Source organism: Microtus oregoni, unplaced genomic scaffold, assembly GCF_018167655.1.
Source record: "Microtus oregoni isolate MIOR12 unplaced genomic scaffold, Mior012 000044F_ref0000062, whole genome shotgun sequence".
Lineage (NCBI taxonomy): Eukaryota > Metazoa > Chordata > Mammalia > Rodentia > Cricetidae > Microtus > Microtus oregoni.
The window spans coordinates 1,031,162-1,047,783 of record NW_024543218.1 but is presented as its reverse complement, the minus strand read 5'-3'; the positions used below and the strand labels follow the sequence as shown (position 1 = coordinate 1,047,783).

At 45.2% G+C, this 16,622-nt stretch overlaps 1 protein-coding gene across 2 annotated transcripts in view; it reads right to left on the bottom strand.

The window, feature by feature from the left end:
* Positions 1-786: 786 nt before the first annotated feature.
* LOC121434799 (myomesin-1-like) overlaps positions 787-16,622 on the bottom strand; it is a 127,544-nt gene continuing 111,708 nt past the window's right edge. Inside the window, exons 30-38 of one of the 2 annotated variants that reach the window (XM_041633771.1) lie at positions 15,554-15,667; positions 14,402-14,489; positions 13,389-13,427; positions 13,190-13,295; positions 9,445-9,608; positions 6,615-6,651; positions 6,123-6,145; positions 5,217-5,272; positions 787-1,568 (exon numbers count right to left, since the gene is read on the bottom strand). In XM_041633771.1, coding sequence (XP_041489705.1) covers positions 1,275-1,568; positions 5,217-5,272; positions 6,123-6,145; positions 6,615-6,651; positions 9,445-9,608; positions 13,190-13,295; positions 13,389-13,427; positions 14,402-14,489; positions 15,554-15,667 — 921 coding nt within the window. In that variant the 3' untranslated portion in view covers positions 787-1,274. The remainder of the gene's footprint in view (positions 1,569-5,216; positions 5,273-6,122; positions 6,146-6,614; positions 6,652-9,444; positions 9,609-13,189; positions 13,296-13,388; positions 13,428-14,401; positions 14,490-15,553; positions 15,668-16,622) is intronic. The other variant, XM_041633770.1, reaches the window with a different exon arrangement.

Below are 16,622 nucleotides of genomic sequence, written 5' to 3'. Positions count from 1 at the left end.
ACAATAGGTCAGTCTGGACCTGACTTCCTCTCCTCTGGAGAGGGTTCCTGACCATAGGTCAGTCTAGGCCTGACTTCCTCTCCTCTGGAGAGGGTTCCTGACCATAGGTCAGTCTGGGCCCGACTCCCTCTCCTCTGGAGAGGGTTCCTGACCATAGGTGAGTCTGGACCCGACTCCCTCTCCTCTGGAGAGGGTTCCTGACCATAGGTGAGTCTGGACCCGACTCCCTCTCCTCTGGAGAGGGTTCCTGACAATAGGTGAGTGAGTCTGGACCCGACTTCCTCTCCTCTGAGAATTCGTTCCCTTGCTTTCCCTCCTTCTGTCATCAGACAGGGTAGCAAAAAGGTGCCTAACAAGATTCTAACCCATCCTTGTCAGATGCCAGCCCTTTGATCTTGGACTTTGGAACCTCTAGAAGAACAAAAAAAAATAATCTCTTTTCATTATAAGTCACTTGGTTTCAGGTGTTCTATTACAGTGGCATGAAATCGACCAAGATACCACCTTTGACAGAAGGGAGGTGAGACCTCTTCAGCATTATAGTATCTTGTCTTGATTAATCGGCACATTTAGATCAATGACATTGCATTGTGATGGCGGATGGAGGCAAAGTGATCAGATAAGCAGTGTCAGTGTGGTTTTGGTCTCTGAGCCTCAGCTCACCTCAGATGGTTTAGTCTGACCATGTCCAGGGGGCACTGTTCTTATCCCCCAGGGTGTAAATCAGAAGACAATAATGACAAGGAAGAGGTAGGAAAGCCCCACCTAAGCAGCAGCACCTAAGTCAGAGAGAGATAAGGGGGAGAGGAAAGGTAGGAGACTTTATTCACACCGAGGGAGGCCATGACACAAGGCTGCCGTCAGAAATGTACCATCGCTCCATCAACAGTGACCAACCACCCTCACGGCCTGGGCCGTGGGCTTCTGCTTCAACTGAGTGTGAAGACACAACCTTAAGACCTTGCAGGGAAACTTCATCCGCCTCAAACCCCACCCTCTCCATCTGTCCCCCACTCAACAGCTCTCCAACATTTCCTGGCCTTCTTCCTTGAAACCATTCCCTAGAGTTTTTGACTCTCTAAACTGTGGATAAAAACCCTTAAAGTGTCATCATTAATCGGTGCCTCATATGTATGAATAAGAGATTTGATAACTTCCTCCCAAGTTAGCACAAAATGGAGACACCAGGGGGACGCCCCCGCCATCTGTCACCCAAATCATTTTCCCAGCAGCTGCAGGGTGGGTGGCTCAGCTGGCCCTGCTCTCCTCGCTGCTCACTTGGACTTCTGGTCACCCTTCTGGGGCTCTGAGGCACCCTTCCTCGCCTCCTCCTCTGGGATGAACACACTGACGGTGAAGTCGCTGGTCTCTGAGCCATACTTGTTCTTCACCACCAGCCCGTACTTGCCAGAATCTGCAGTGCTCACACCGGTGATGGTGAAGAAGGCGGTCTTCCCGGCCTCAAACCTGAGGCTGCAGTGATCATCAGAGGCCAGTGGCTTCTCGTTTTTCAGCCAGGACACCTCAGGGGTTGGGTCGCCCCACACATTACAAGTGAGATTAAGTGCCTGCAAGACAGGTTCATGAGAAGGATGTGAGAAGTCTGATCCTGCTCCATCTAAAGGATAATTGCAGGGCTCCCAGGCTGGGGTGGCCACACTCTGGGCGGCATCTGTAAGAGCTGGCAGCGTTGGGGAGTCTAGAGGGCTTGTTGTCAGCACGCTCAGAGGCGCCTGCATCCTGCTCTCCTTCCTGAACACCCAGGCGTCTTTTGCTCTGGCGTGGCCTCTGGGATGTATCAGTAGAGAAATCTCATGCCACGCTCACAGGCTGCTCACTTCTGCGTGGCATCTGCGTCACAGAGCCCGGCAGCGGAATGGTACAACTGCTCTACATAATTTAATTTCCCCATTCCATCTCCCTCTTTTTCCTCAGCTCCCTGAACCCCGTCCAATCTGTGTTGTTGCAGAGGCGCTTGGCCCAAATGCATTTGAAATAAAACCTTCCCAGCCATGTTGAAAGTCTCCTTGAAACGCTAACATTTAGGCTGCAGATTGACTTTGCCTTACTAAGAAAATGGCAAGGTTCCCGTGGAGCTCTGGAAGTAGTGCAGGGCTATGTTTGCGTTTACGACTGCTCTGTTCAATGGGCCACAGCACTCGATTTGGTCTCATTATCCCACGTCCCTTTGTGCTGTCCTTCAAAAGCTGCGTGACCCACCCCAACTTTTCAACCCTGTGTTTTAGTACTTTTTTCTTAGATTATAATACAATTGCTGAGATTACAATTTCATCATTCCCCCCTTCTCTTTCCTCTTTTCAAATCTTTCCACATGCTCCTCCTTGTTCTCTTTCAAATTCGTGGCCTTTTTTTTTCATTAATTGTTACATTCGTGTGTGTGTGTGTGTGTGTGTGTGTGTGTGTGTGTGTGTGTGTGTATGTGTGTGTGTGTGTGTGTGTGTGTAACTGGCTCAGTCTGTATAATGTTACTTGTATGTGTGTTTCTCGGGCTGACCATTTGGTACTGGATAACCAATTGATTTTCTCTTCTCTAGGAAAGACTATTTCTCTGGCTTCCAGAATTCCTTAGTGGCTTATAGTTCTTTGTGTAGGGTCCAGGTTTCTTGGTCTTTCCCTATCCACTCTGGCATGTCCACTGATGTTGTCCTTGTTTGGATCATGTGTAGGCAGTCACGTTGGTGGGACTTACCGGGTGTAACTCTGATGATGGTAATAGACTGTCCCACAGCAGATTCCCTGATCCCCTGCCTCTTACTATCACTCCGCCCCCTCTTCTGCAGTGATCCCTGGGCCGGAGGTGTGGGAGTTTTATTGTAGATGTAGCCAGTGGGACTGTGCTCCATATCTTTGTATTTTGATCGTCAACTCTGTTCTCAGTCTGGAGCAACTGCTACCCATTTTTCCATTTATAAAACATCAAAATTCAAAAATTCATGTAAACATAATCTACAGTATGCAAACTTTCCAGACTGCTTCTTTGTGTCAGCATCATTGCCCATGCTGTCCTTCCTTGCTGCTGACCAGTGATGTGTGTGTCCCTAAGGGCCATATGCACCACTTCCAGTTGGGGGCTATTCTGAAGAGAGTGCAGGCTCTTATGTCAGTGATGTGTCCATCCCTAAGGGCCATATGCACCACTTCCAGTTTGGGGCTATTCTGAAGAGAGTGCAGGCTCTTATGTCAGTGATGTGTCCATCCCTAAGGGCCGTATGCACCACTTCCAGTTGGGGGCTATTCTGAAGAGAGTGCAGGCTCTTATGTCAGTGATGTGAGTGTCCCTAAGGGCCATATGCACCACTTCCAGTTGGGGGCTATTCTGAAGAGAGAGAGCATACAGGCTCTTATGTCAGTGATGTGAGTGTCCCTAAGGGCCATATGCACCATTTCCAGTTTGGGGACTATTCTGAAGAGAGTACAGGCTCTTATGTTGACATTTCCATTTCTCTGCACTAAATGCCCAGGTGCAGTTGCTGGGATATATGCTAAATATATGATTCATTTTTCTCCCTAGAAACCGCCAAGCTCTTGTGCTAGGAGTTGATTTAATTTTGACCGGTGTTCCAACCATGACAACCAGCGATGAATAAGTAATCTGGTTTCCTGCGTCATTGCCTGCACTTGCCACTGTTTGCATTTTCGTTGCTTGTCACTGATCGCTGCAGTTCAGACCGGTATGCTATATTTCACTGTGTCTTTTGTCCCCCTCTCCATGGCTAGTGATGCTAAATGACAGAATGCCGACAAGGGATGAAGTTGGCATTGCTAGGGAAGACGTGTTCTTTGAAATAGCCTCCTGACAGACCTTAAGCTGTCACTATGGCCTCTGCTGTGGGAGCAAAGCTGGGTAAGTCAGAAACCCTGCCCACCTCTCATCATTAACTAGCAAGATTTTTAAGGCAGGCTGCGTAGCTCAGGCTGACCAGTGACCTTCTTGCCTATGCCGCCCACGTGCTGGGAGCCACCATGCCAGTTTAATTAAAATTTTTACTAAATTACACTATGGGTACACTTCAGAAAGAAAAGTCCAAGTTGGAGAGATGACTCCGTGGGCAAAAACACTGCTGCCAAGCTGAGTGACTCGAGTTCAATTCCCCAGTGCCACACTGTAGAAGGGAAAAACTGATACCAGCAAGTTGTGCCCTGATTTGCACATGTCTGCTATGGTATATTCTCCGATAAATAAACACTTACATGCAATAATTTTTAAGTGAGTCAAACCATGGTCATTACAGGCCAGGTAAATCATTTTGGATTACACAAATTCCAGACACCATAAGCACTGTGGACAACCAATGCCCATTCTGTCTGCGTTGTGGATTCAGTGCTTCCATATACATTCTAATCATCACTTATGCCCAATGGCTGCAACCTTACTACGTGAGGAAAGTGGCAAAGGCAACTTCAGGACAGAAGCTGCTCTCAGAGGCTCAAAGTTGACTGTGATATTCTCCCTGTACAAAGACTGGAGCTGAATGGACTTTATAGTCTCGCTTTTCTACCTGAGTTTTGCTTGTCCATTTCCCCCACACCCACCACTGCAGACAGTCAACGCCCTTTCAAGCGAGAAAGGGTTTTACTTCACTACAGGTGAAGTAAACTTACTTCCAGGTGTCTCTGGACTTGTAAGAGTTTTATTTTTATTGATACGGGGTCCAGTTATGCAGCTAAGGTGGCCTTGAACTCTAGACCCCCTGCTGGGTTCTTTGATTATGGGTTAGAATGATGCTCATTTTGTCTCAGATTATATGAAGCCAGGAAACACCAGTTTAATACCAAATGGAGAGAAGCTGGTTTTCATCAGAGATGGAGCAGCTGTAACCATGTAACCATGAGACTCTTACTAGCATGGGCCACCTTCCAGTGTGTGCTGGAATAATTTCCTTCTTCTTTTGCTACAGGGCTATGAGTGAATGTTTTCAGGTTCTTTCCCATACAACCTAATGACTTCTGTTGCTTTCTAACTGTGCCTCTGGAGAAATGGTCTAAATATAGCATCACAAGACAAACTTTCATCCTGATGCCGGGCTGACAAGGCATTATGACTGGAATGCTGAACTTTTAACCCTGCATCTGGCTATGGTGAAGGGCGAATGCAAGAAATAAGACAGATGGTAGGATACAGAAGGAAGGACCCTGGTGTGGGGTGTGGGACCGTTCCCTGTGTGGAGGCACAGACAATCGTACCCCATGCTCACCTTGCCTTCCTGGATGGTAACAACATCAGGGAGACCGCCCAACACCCGGGCCCGATCTGCAAGCACAGGAATTTCTGGTTAATCACTGCAATGAAGAGGGCCAATGATCATGCCCTCAAAACCACTTCAGGACACAAATCCTGTTTAGTTTTTCCTGTCCTGATGGTTATTTCAATACTTTTTTCAACATGCAAATTAAGAAAATGACCCAACGACTCTGGCTTTCTTTACTCACTTACTGCACACATGGCGCCCATAGCTGTACCGGAAGCACCAGCGTGGGGCACCTTGCTAAGCTCAAGGCAGGAGAACAACTCTAATGTGCAGGTTCTGAGTCAGGCGTGGCCTCTTTCTGGTCTCCCTGTGATGAGCACCACTTTCATTCAAATTGTGACTCTTTAGTCTTGTTTCTATGAATTCACTCCAAAATGGCAGTGTTCCAGACTCTTTTCTTCTTCACTGGGTTTAATTTTCTTCTGATGCACTGTACCTATTAGTGCCTAATACCTACCATATGGTTATGACCAAGAGATTTCTTAGGGTGGCTTCAGAGACAAGAGTCAGATGCCATAGTTGAGACCTTCCTACAGACATGAGACTAAAGGAAAACAAATGTGGACCATCTACAATTCATAAAAGAAAGAAAGAAGAGGGAAAATCTATTTTCTTTTCTTGAGATAGTGTCTCACTATGTAGCCCTGCCTGTCCTGGAACTAGCTTTTGTAGACCAGGCTGGCCTCAAACTCACAGAGATCCACCTGCCTCTGCCTCCCGAGTGCTGGGATTAAAGGCTTGTGACACCAAGCCCGGCAAGAAAAAATATCCACTGTCATCTGTAGATGTGCTGGGAAAATGAAGTTCGACTCTGAATCTGCCTCTGTGCTAAGTGTGAAGGTAGCTACTTACTTTTTTCGGCAATGGCAGCTTGTCTGTGGTTGAGAGAGACAAGACAGACAGACAGACAGACAACGAAGATTTGTATTAGTGTCATTCCAAGTAGTTTCTCTCCCCCTGCCCTGTTTTTTTTCTCTCTCTTTCCCTCTCCCTCTCCCCCCTCTCTCTCTTTCCCTCTCTCTCTGTCCTTTTCTGTCTCTCTCTCTCTCGCACGTACACACACACTGAATGCAGACTTAGACAGCTGCTCTCTCAGTTACAGCTCTGAGTAACATGAAGAGCTGCAACAAGCTTGAACTGCATTTAATACACAAACGGGGGAGGAGAGCCAGGCCACGATCCGCCTGAGAGGTATTTGGCAGCTCAGCTAGCCGTGTCAAGTGGGGCTTTTCCTGTGCTTGCTCAAACAAAACCCTGTTTCTGATACTCAGATAGGCAAGAGGTACACAGGGTTCCAGGAATGTAACTGAACAGAAGCGGCACTTGCCAGGAAGGGGAACTTACTTTAACCTCTGGAATTCAGCAACAGCTTCGTCAAATGCTGCAAAAGAAAAAAAGTAAGTTAAAAATTTCTTAGTCAGAATTGACAACACACAGGGCCGATTACAAGTTCCAAGGTTCGGTCACTGCCCAGGTTCTCGGGAGACTGCCTATGGCTTCCTATATCCGTGTAGCGCTCTCAACAAGACAAGCACTTTTTATGTAGAAAATATGAGGTAGGAGATGTTAGAAGCTTTCATCTCAGCAACCCTTCAACCTTAAGCAAAAAACAAAAACAAAAACCATCAGTCTCCCCAAGAAAAAAATGGGGATAAAAGTCTTTCAAATAAAAGTGCTGTCTAAGAATCCAGAGGAGAGAAGAAAGGGACTTTTTCTTATTAAATTACCCCTGGTAAGCACCTGGGCTAGACAGTTCAAACATCTTCATGTTAGGTCTTTCTTGTCCATTTAGGAAGGAGAGCACACTAAGTAATGGTCGTCGCATTGATGTTAAGACCAGTCTGAAGTCCACTGTGCTGTCCATTACAGAACAGAGTCCTGAGATTGTACTTTCTTCTTTTTGATTTTTTAAATACATTTTTGTTAGCATACAAAATAATAGGCTTCATTATGACATTTCATAATATGTATCATTATGTTTTGTTCATATTCTCCCCCTTTTCTGTCCCTCTTCTCACTGAGGCAAAGGTGGAGACAGGTGAGAGAAGAAGATGAGAATTGCAGTGTTCTAAAAATAATCCTACCCCGTGATGTCAGGGTGAGACACTTGATGGTAGACCATGAGAAAATGTAGCTCTGCTTTAAAATTCTACTGTTTCATCTTTCATTGCCTTTGGGGCTCAAGAAACACACACGCACACACACACACGCACACACATATGCACACAAGCGCACACACAGATATGATTTATTTACATGAGTGTTGGGGTATGTGTCAGCTTGTGTGGAGGGGTCAGAACACAACTGTCAGGAGTGAGTTCCCACAGCTGTCGAGTAAGGTTGAGTTCCTCTTCTTCCACTGCTGCTCAGCTTACGACGAGTCTCCTGTCTCCACTCCCACCCCCATCTCAGGGCAGACATACTGAGCTCACACTTGTGTACTGTGACATCAGCTTTGCCTGTGGGTTCTGGGGACTGAACGCGAGCCATCAGACTTCCATAGCGAGTGCTTACACCCGTGGTGCCAATTCCTCAGCCAAGAGCCGTATTTGCAGCCTAGCAAATATTTAGACAATACCAATCGACACATCTCCATTTGTACATACTTTATACGTATAAATATAGATAAAACCAGGCTTCAAGCTGCTGGGCCTTATTTTTTCTCATCTGAAAAATGACGGAGATTCAGTTTGAACCAGGGTGATAGCATAAAACCCTTCCTGGTCCCCATATCGAACTCAGAAAAAAAAGAAAGAGTGTGGTCAAGCTAACTTGTGTTTGGTGGCTGTGGCGACACTGGTGAGAGGGTCTAGCCTTGGCCTTCGAGGGCGTTAAAAGTGAGGTAGTTGCATAAGCTGTGGTTGTTAAAAATAATTTTTGGAATGTTTTAAACCTCTCCACCCCATTTCTGCTTCCCCCTTTCTGTTGTGTTTCCCACAGCCAGATGGACGGTGGGGGAAACCCAGAGCACAGCGTGGGTCAGGAGAGCCTTTGCCTCTTTGCTGCAGTTTCTCCATGACTGCAAATTCTCAGTGTGTCTTTGTAGGCATGATGGGTGGGGGTGGCGTGAGAATAGGGGATTCAGATAGCACCACGAGTGTAGGCCTGTAAACACACACACACACGCACACACACACACACACACACACACACACCCCAGTGCATGCTTGGGGAGTGGCTCTCTACATACATTGTGAATTTATCCTGAGGCTGGAAAGCATGAAGAGTTATGAACACTAAGACTGCATCTTAGTGCACTGAGGAGCTCAGGAAATTCGACCCAGCCTCCTTTGCTGACTTTCATCTAGACTTTTTAGGAAAACATGGGGGGGCAGAATATAGCCAGGGGATGGGGAGAAACAACATGGCGATTTTAGCTGTTTTCTTAACTTTGAAAGTTTTATTCAGGAGCTGTGCACCACCTTTGATCTTTTCTTGTTGCTTCTCCTGATTCTTTCTTTTCTTCCCCATTATCCACAGAAACCCCTAATCTCTCAACAGACAGCCACGACATCTGGGACCCTTCAGACTTAGACCCCAGCTTCCTCTGCTCTGCCCAGCATTTTCCCTGGACTCTCCTCACTCACTGCTCTATGGACAGGGAAGCTTCTGTATTGTTACTCTCGGAGTCGACTCTCCCTCTGCCCTTGGTCTTGCACCACGCACCCTTTGGAGCTGACAGGTCAGCGGTGCCCTGCATCCGGGCTTTCTAGTCGCATCAGCTGCTGTCTGGGACTGGATGACGTCAGTCCCCATGCACAACTGCTTTCCTCACCAAGGCACCTCTCACTGGCTGTGAGAGTGGTGCTTTCTTTCCATGGTTACTGTCCTAGCTTGCTTTTCATGGTTGCTTGACTAAATTCTTGATAGTTAAGACAGTCTTGCCAAAATCATTATTAATAAAAAGCATCGGAGACCATTATTTTAGCCTAGTTCCTGCACTAGACTTTAGCCAACCAGATCTAACCAGAATGGCGTCACTCATATAGTGACATATAATCAAACTGAACTTAAAGACAAATTAGGCCTCCAAAAAGATTGGGACTCAGAGAATCCAATCCAGAACAGGTCCACTCAACCCAAGTGTCTCCCACCCAACTTCTTTGACAACACCAGTGTAATGACCTCATTTCACTCTGGTTCATTCTATAGTGAATGCTAAGGAGCGCATTACCTTGTCCAGAAAGATCCACTGTCTTCTGGTGTCCAGTCTTGCCGTCAAAGAGTTCCATCACGTATTTCCCTTTGTCATTTGGAGTGGGCTCATTGATCTGCAGCCAGATCTGCTCCCCAGTGACCCCAGTCTTAACTCTGTCTGTGTACTTAATGCCAGTCCCACTGTTAAGACGAAGGAAAGTGTCATTACTCTTTCCTCGGTGTCTTACAAAGTGATATGCCGTAAACCTTTATAGGCTTTCAGAAAACATGAGACCTGCATATGCCGTCCTGCTTCAGGGTAATTATGGGCACTGAAGCCAGGGACTTGGATTCTAAGGACCCTGGAATGACAGTCTGAACATCTACTTAACTCACCGCTGTAGCCTGGATCCCAGTGCAGATTTCAAGACCGATACTTCTCAGTGGCAATAATTATCTTTGGTTTTGCTTGGGTTTATTTCTAGGGTTAAGGGGATATTTAAAGGTAAAAGGCAAACTACATACTATTTTGCTGCATATTTAATACATATGCTCTGTTGCCAAACTGGATAGGTAAAAACAATGGTGGGGACTATCTGTGCATGACATCTGTATCAATATTGCTCCAAAGCTACTTAAGCACATACACGTACACTTGGTTGTGGAGTCAAAAGTGACTTCGCAGCCGAGTGGCTGTCAGAGCAGTGAGGCATGGGCTCTGGTCCTGTGTGAGAGCAGAGCGGAAGGACCCTTGCCATTGTCATCTGACTGAAGAAACACTACAGCTCTAGACAAAACAAGCACATGGCAGGGCGGCGTTCTCAAACTGTCAAAAGGCACTTCTTGGAGATTATGTGAGAATGGGCAGTACAGGGCCAGTGAATGGTGGAGGGGCGAAGGGGCTTGTTGCCAAGTCTGGCAACTGGAGTGAACCCCTGAAGCTCAAAGGTAAGGAAAGAACTGACTCCTAAACACTGTCCTCTGACCTCCACATGTGCTGTGGCGTGTGCACATGTACACACACAAAATAAATGTAATACATTTTTAAAAATCAGTATATAAAATTATCATATATATGCACATATGGTTATAATTATATGTGGAGAAAATACTAGAAGAAAGTTTTTTAAATTTGCATAAATGGGCTAACAAAACAATTGATGATATCATATTATAACTCTATTTTCTAATATCTATAAATGTATTTTCCCAAAATGCATGTACAAAGTTTATACCTTACATAGAATTTCAAGACGAACTTAAAATTTTTTTTCAGTAAAAAATTTTGGCTTTCATAAAGATTTAGTATTTTTCTTTCAAAACTACAGGCTATGTATGAGGGCATTTATTAAAATATCTGAAAATATATTAGCAATTCAAATGCCATAGGACTAGAGTAGAGAAACACATTTGTACCCTGAAGGTTTGGGCCTGAATGACAGCGTTTCTTTGAATCAGACAGGAAGAAAGTCCTCTGCTTTGCATGGGTTATTTGGTTTCTGGCTGGCTCGCACAATGGTGCTTTCTATATGTTAAGAACTTCAGACAGAATGGATTCTATTGTTCCTATTTTATTTGAGAAACTGATATTCATAGAATTAAATGACTTGCTAAGGAAGATAAACACACAGTCAGGGCTCTCACCCTCTTTAAGGTGTGTTTTTTCAGTTTGCCTCAGACTTACAGAAAACAAAATTATAGTTCTCAACCCCTGAGCCGTGTATGGACAAATCAGTATCAGGGAAGTTCATGTAGACGAAACCAAAACGGCTGCCTTGCTACTCTAACAGCAAGTTCCTTAAAATATTTTTTAATGTTCCCATTTAAAAAAAATTTTTAAAAAGATGTATTTTTAATTATGTGCATATGTGTTGGGAGACTATATCCACATGAGGGTAGGTGCGCACAGAGGCCAGAGGTGTCAGATCTGCAGCTGGAGTTAGAGGTGGTTGTGAACTACTTGACATGTTGCTGGGAATTCAGCTTGGGTCCTCTGGAAGGTAAGTATGTACTCTTCATACTGAGCACTCTCTCCAGCCCTTGAATAAATGATTCCTTTACAAAGGACACAACTTAAAGATACTGTGTTTATCTGATTATTACCATGTGTGTGTGTGTGTGTGTGTGTGTGTTCTTTCCCTCCACCTAGGTCCTGGGGTGGAACTCAGGTTCAGGCGCCTTTACCCAATCTCACAGCTCTAAGACACACTGTTTTGATTGATGATCCAGCTAATTTTACTCCCCTCATTCTTCAGACTGATATATTATAATGTCCTAGATGTCACAGAGGAATTTCCTAGGATTTGGGTCTATTTTAAATTTTAATACTTACTTCCCCGCAACATTTCCTGAAAAAAGAGAACAAAGGGCCCCAAACCCAAGCCTTCCACACTGGCATTTTGCCTCTTCTTACTTTTAGAATTCAGAAAATGCCTAAGAGCACAGTCAAGTACCAGCTCTGGTTGCCTGTACTTTTTTCTTTTTTCCTACTTTCTTCTTTGTGGTGCTGGGGGTTGAACTCAGGGCCTGATGCACGCTAGGCAAGTGCTTTATCACTGAGCTATACCACTAGCCTTAGGCTCTTTTTAAAAATAATACTTAAGTGATATATGTCTCCTCCTCTCATCCTAAACTTTCCATGCAATTTGGAGGTGTGTGTGCATGCATGCATGCGTGTGTGCGCATGTGTGTGTGTGTATGTGTGTGTGTGTTACAATGACCTAGCTTATCTCTAGAGTCAGACTGACCGGGCATAGCCCTCAGCTCAATTATCTGTGTGCACACTCGAGTCACCTCCCCCAGCTTGAGCTTCCTCTCCCCCGAGGTGAAAATACCTATCGCACAGAGCCGGAGCCATGAAAGAAGCCACCTGTCTACTGACTTGGAACAATGCCCAGCAGACTGCTAGTGCCCAGTGAAGCTATAACACAAACAGATATTGTTATCTGTATCCTCAAGGGATGCTACAGGACTTTTGTTAACAGTTTGGAATGAATGTCTAAACCAAAATTGATCTGGAGGAGGCTGCATCCCTAAAGATTGTCTATATGGTGCCTCTTTTCTGTTTCTGCCAAATACGTCTCAAGGGTGCCCAGAGGTTGAGTATACTGTCAGAATTAGATTGAGACGTCTGTTTTGGTTCAGAAACCCATGTAATTCCGGGTGAATTTGAATGTATTTCCTCTATAATTCCACAAAGGCAGCCTAGGATTAAGACAAATGTCAGACTCAATCCAGTTCAAACATTTGTCCCCAGAGCCTTCTGAGGGTGGGCAAACAAGGTGCCAGATGCTAACGCCTAGTTCTGCCAGCTGCTGTAACCAACAATGATAAGCCGGGGCTCCTCTCAGGAAGAGACTTCTATGGGAAATGGCTACGAACACAGATTATAGGAAACTTGGGAATCTCCTAGTGCACACTGCTTCGGTTTTGTTTCAGATCACATGGGTTAGGTGTACAGATATAGAGGAGGCTGCAAGCAGAGCTCTGGGTGGCTGGCAGACCAGAGGTAGCTTATACATAGCTGTCTCAGGTGGCGGCTACATTACAGAGGTGTCTATGAATGACGGTATTCTATCACAAGAAGGACATACTGTAGCCATTACTGTACCTCACTATGCATGGGTTGAGGGAAAGACCTAACCTGAAGTAAGGGAGGGGTTCTGTCCTGTGCTCCTCACTATGAACCCTCTTACCTGAAAGGGGTGGGATTTTTGTTTTCGTTCCTCCCCTGGACAGTGGGGGAAAACATCTACCTAGCAAGTCAGTTTTCATTTACTTACTTGTGGGACCAGTTAACTTTCAAATCGTCCAGGTAGTAAGTGACAAAGGAATACAGCCGGATGCCCTCTGCTGTGCTCTGAATTTTCAGGTCTGTAGCAGACAAAGCTGAGGAAGAAAACAGCACAGTTCAAGCGCGGTAAGCTCACCCTGAGAGGAGTGTACCGAAGTATTTGTTATGGGAAGGAAATGGGAACTTACCTATCTTCCTGCATACTTCCGTCATCAGTTCCTGGAAGGCTGCAGACAGAGGGTCACAGGCAAAACTTTAGCATGACCATATTCTATATAAGGTCTAATTTCAAGCTGTAGCTCTCGGAAACTCCCTGTCTGGCGAAAGCCATTTGACGGGAGGTGAATTTGTTGACCTACTGATAATTAGTGGGTTTTGGTGAAATAACGTAATTTTCATAAGGGTTTTAAAAATATTTCTGCTTGTTTTGACTTGTTTTCCTTGAACTGTTTGTAACTAATGTTATAGGAACATTCTAGAAAAGGCCACACTGAGATTTCCAGGAAGTCTGTTGGCTTTGGAAGACTCTTCTCAAGTCTGGGGACGCCTTAGTTTGAATTACAGGAGTTTGTTATCTGTGACATCAACTCCTAATGAATTTACTGTCTAGGCTGCTTGGACGCCCTCTGCCCAATAATACGGTGGCCCCCACCTCTTCTGAGAGCTGGATGGTGAACGCTAAGGCTTCTGCGGCTTGACTTCAATCCTGGCGTACTGAGGAAGAGAACTGGAGGTTTGGGGTGGGGTTGTAGGTAGCTTCTAATTATCATGATATGTTTGCCCTTAGTCTCTGAAGACTGGAAGCTGCTGCTTTGCTAATTGCAAGGCTTCACATTTCCTACACAAATCTTTCTTAGCACCCTTAACAATGAACCATTTTTTAGGATGTTTCTCACAGAAGGTTTAGATCAGAGAACATTTTTGTTCAGCTGTGAGAAAAATGATGATTTAAATTGGAAACAGCCTTCTAGAGTTCTATGGGCTATAAATTTATCTAAGGATCAAAAGTATACTTTTGATTTCTAGGAAGTCTAAAAGGGAAAATATTTTTGAAAAAGAACAGTAGGTCGCTCTGCTGGAATTTCAATTAAACCAAAATCACTGGACACAAATCAGCATGACTTCTGTGGCCAGCCCAGCTCCAGTCGTAATTCCGGAAGCTGTGGAGCCCATAAGACAGACCCTAGCAGCTGGTAGTCACCTTCATCCACAAGTTTCAATCTGCTCTTATCTTTTCCTCGGTCATCTTTCAGGATAACTTCATAAAATCCAGCATCTTTCTTGGAAAACTAAGGAGAGAATGAACATTACAGTTGATCACAGTTCACATATGGTTCTGCAGTTGTGTGTCTCTGTGTGTGCATATATGCGTGTGTGCGTGAGTGTATGTTCATGTGTGTATGAGTGTATACTGTGCGACAATGGGCTTTTATCCTGTCACTTGTATTATTTTTAATAAAACGCCGATTGGCCAGTAGCCAGGCTGGAAGTAGAGGCGGGGCAATAAGAACAGGAGAATTCTGGGTAGAGGAAAGCTCAGTCTGAAGTTGTCACCCAGACACAAAGGACACAGGTGTGAGAATGATGAAAGGTACCAAGCCACGTGGCTAACACAGAAAAGAATTATGGGTTAAGGTGTAAGAATTAATTAATAAGAAGCCTGAGCTAATAGGCCAACCTGTTTATGACTAATGTAGGTCTCTGTGTATTTCTTTAGGACTGAACAACTGCAGGACCTGGGGGGACAGAAAGCTCTGCCAACATGTGGGTATGCATGAATGTGTATACAACAAGCATGTGTGAAGAGGCCACAGATCAACCTTGGGTATTCCTCTTCAGAAGCCAGCTGCCATGTTTGTTTGTTTTTAACAGTTTATTTTATGTGTATGAGTGTTCTGACTGTACATATGTCTCTACACCATATGCATGTTGTGACTGGGGACAGTGGCCCAGATCTCTAAAGAAATCAGTCCCAAACTATTTTATTTGAGGAAGGATTACAAGAAAGTTAATAGAAGAGGTCATTGGATCCCCTGGAATCGGAGTTACAGATGACTGTGAGCTGGAAATCAAATCCAGGTCCTCTGGAAGAGCGACCAGTGCTCTTAACCACTGAGCCCTATCTCCAGCTCCGACCCAGCACCCGGAGCTTACTAGCACCTGGAGCTCTCCAACTCGGCCAGAACAGCTGGCCACAAAGCCCCGGGATCCATCTGTCTCCGGATCTCCACCACTGGGATTCTAAGTACGTTCCTCTAGCAGTTAGATGGAAGCTGTGTTGAGTCCTTCGGGCATGGAACAACTGATGAATGTAGTTTCTGCTGAGGCTGCTCTTGCGTCTGTAGCCACCCACCTCTGTGATGAGCAGGGTGCAAATGCCATCCTTAAAGTCATGCTTCTCATCCACCGATATCTCCCGTTCATCTTTGTACCACACAATGTGTGTCTCCTTTTTAATATTTGCCACCTGTAGGAAGAATCATAATTGCCCTCCTTGAAATAAGGAAATACATGTTATTTTATGACGGTAAGCAGTTTTTAACACATTGGGGTATTAAATTAGAAAAAACACTGAACCAGAGTCAGAACACACAGATTTGTAAAGAAAACAGTCCCAAGCTATTGTAGTTGAGAAAGGGTTACAATAAGGTGAACACCAGTGACTAAACCTACCAAGAGGATCTCTATTTCCAGAGGTAAAAAAGAGTAAAGACTTCATGAAAATCAGAAAAACAAAACAACGCCCCCCCCCCCAAAGATCACACTGAACAGCTGGTAAGAGGATAAGACAAACATGGAGAAATGTTTACTTGTGCTGGTTTAAGTGAGGATGGTCCCCATGGGCTCAGATATTTGAATACTTTGTATCCAGTTGGTAGAATTGTTTGGGAAGGATTAGGCGGTGTGGCCTTATAGGTGGAGGTATGTCACTGGGGATTGGCATTGAGGTTTAAAAAGACTCCCTGCCATTCCTGTAGCACAAATAATAAAAATCCAGAGACAGATAACGGGGTTCAACCTGAAGATCAGAAAAGCAAAGTAGCCAGTCACTAGAGAGACCTTTTACCTCTACCAAAGCCGGGCGGTGGTGGCGCACGCCTGTAATCCCAGCACTCGGGAGGCAGAGGCAGGCGGATCTCTGTGAGTTCGAGACCAGCCTTGTCTACAAGAGCTAGTTTCAGGACAGGCTCCAAGGCTACAGAGAAACCCTGTCTCGAAAAAAAAAAAAAATCTTCAGACCAAAAGGATGAGATCCTGTCTCCATGAATCCTCAGGCTTCACACTCACTGAGTTCCCGTCTCTTCCCCTTTATCTTCTCTCTCCACCCAGCCATATCACTTCTGTTTCCACCTCCCCGGTGCTGGGATTAAAGGTGTGGGATCCCAAGGCTGGGATCACCTTTGTGTATACTCTGTTTGTCT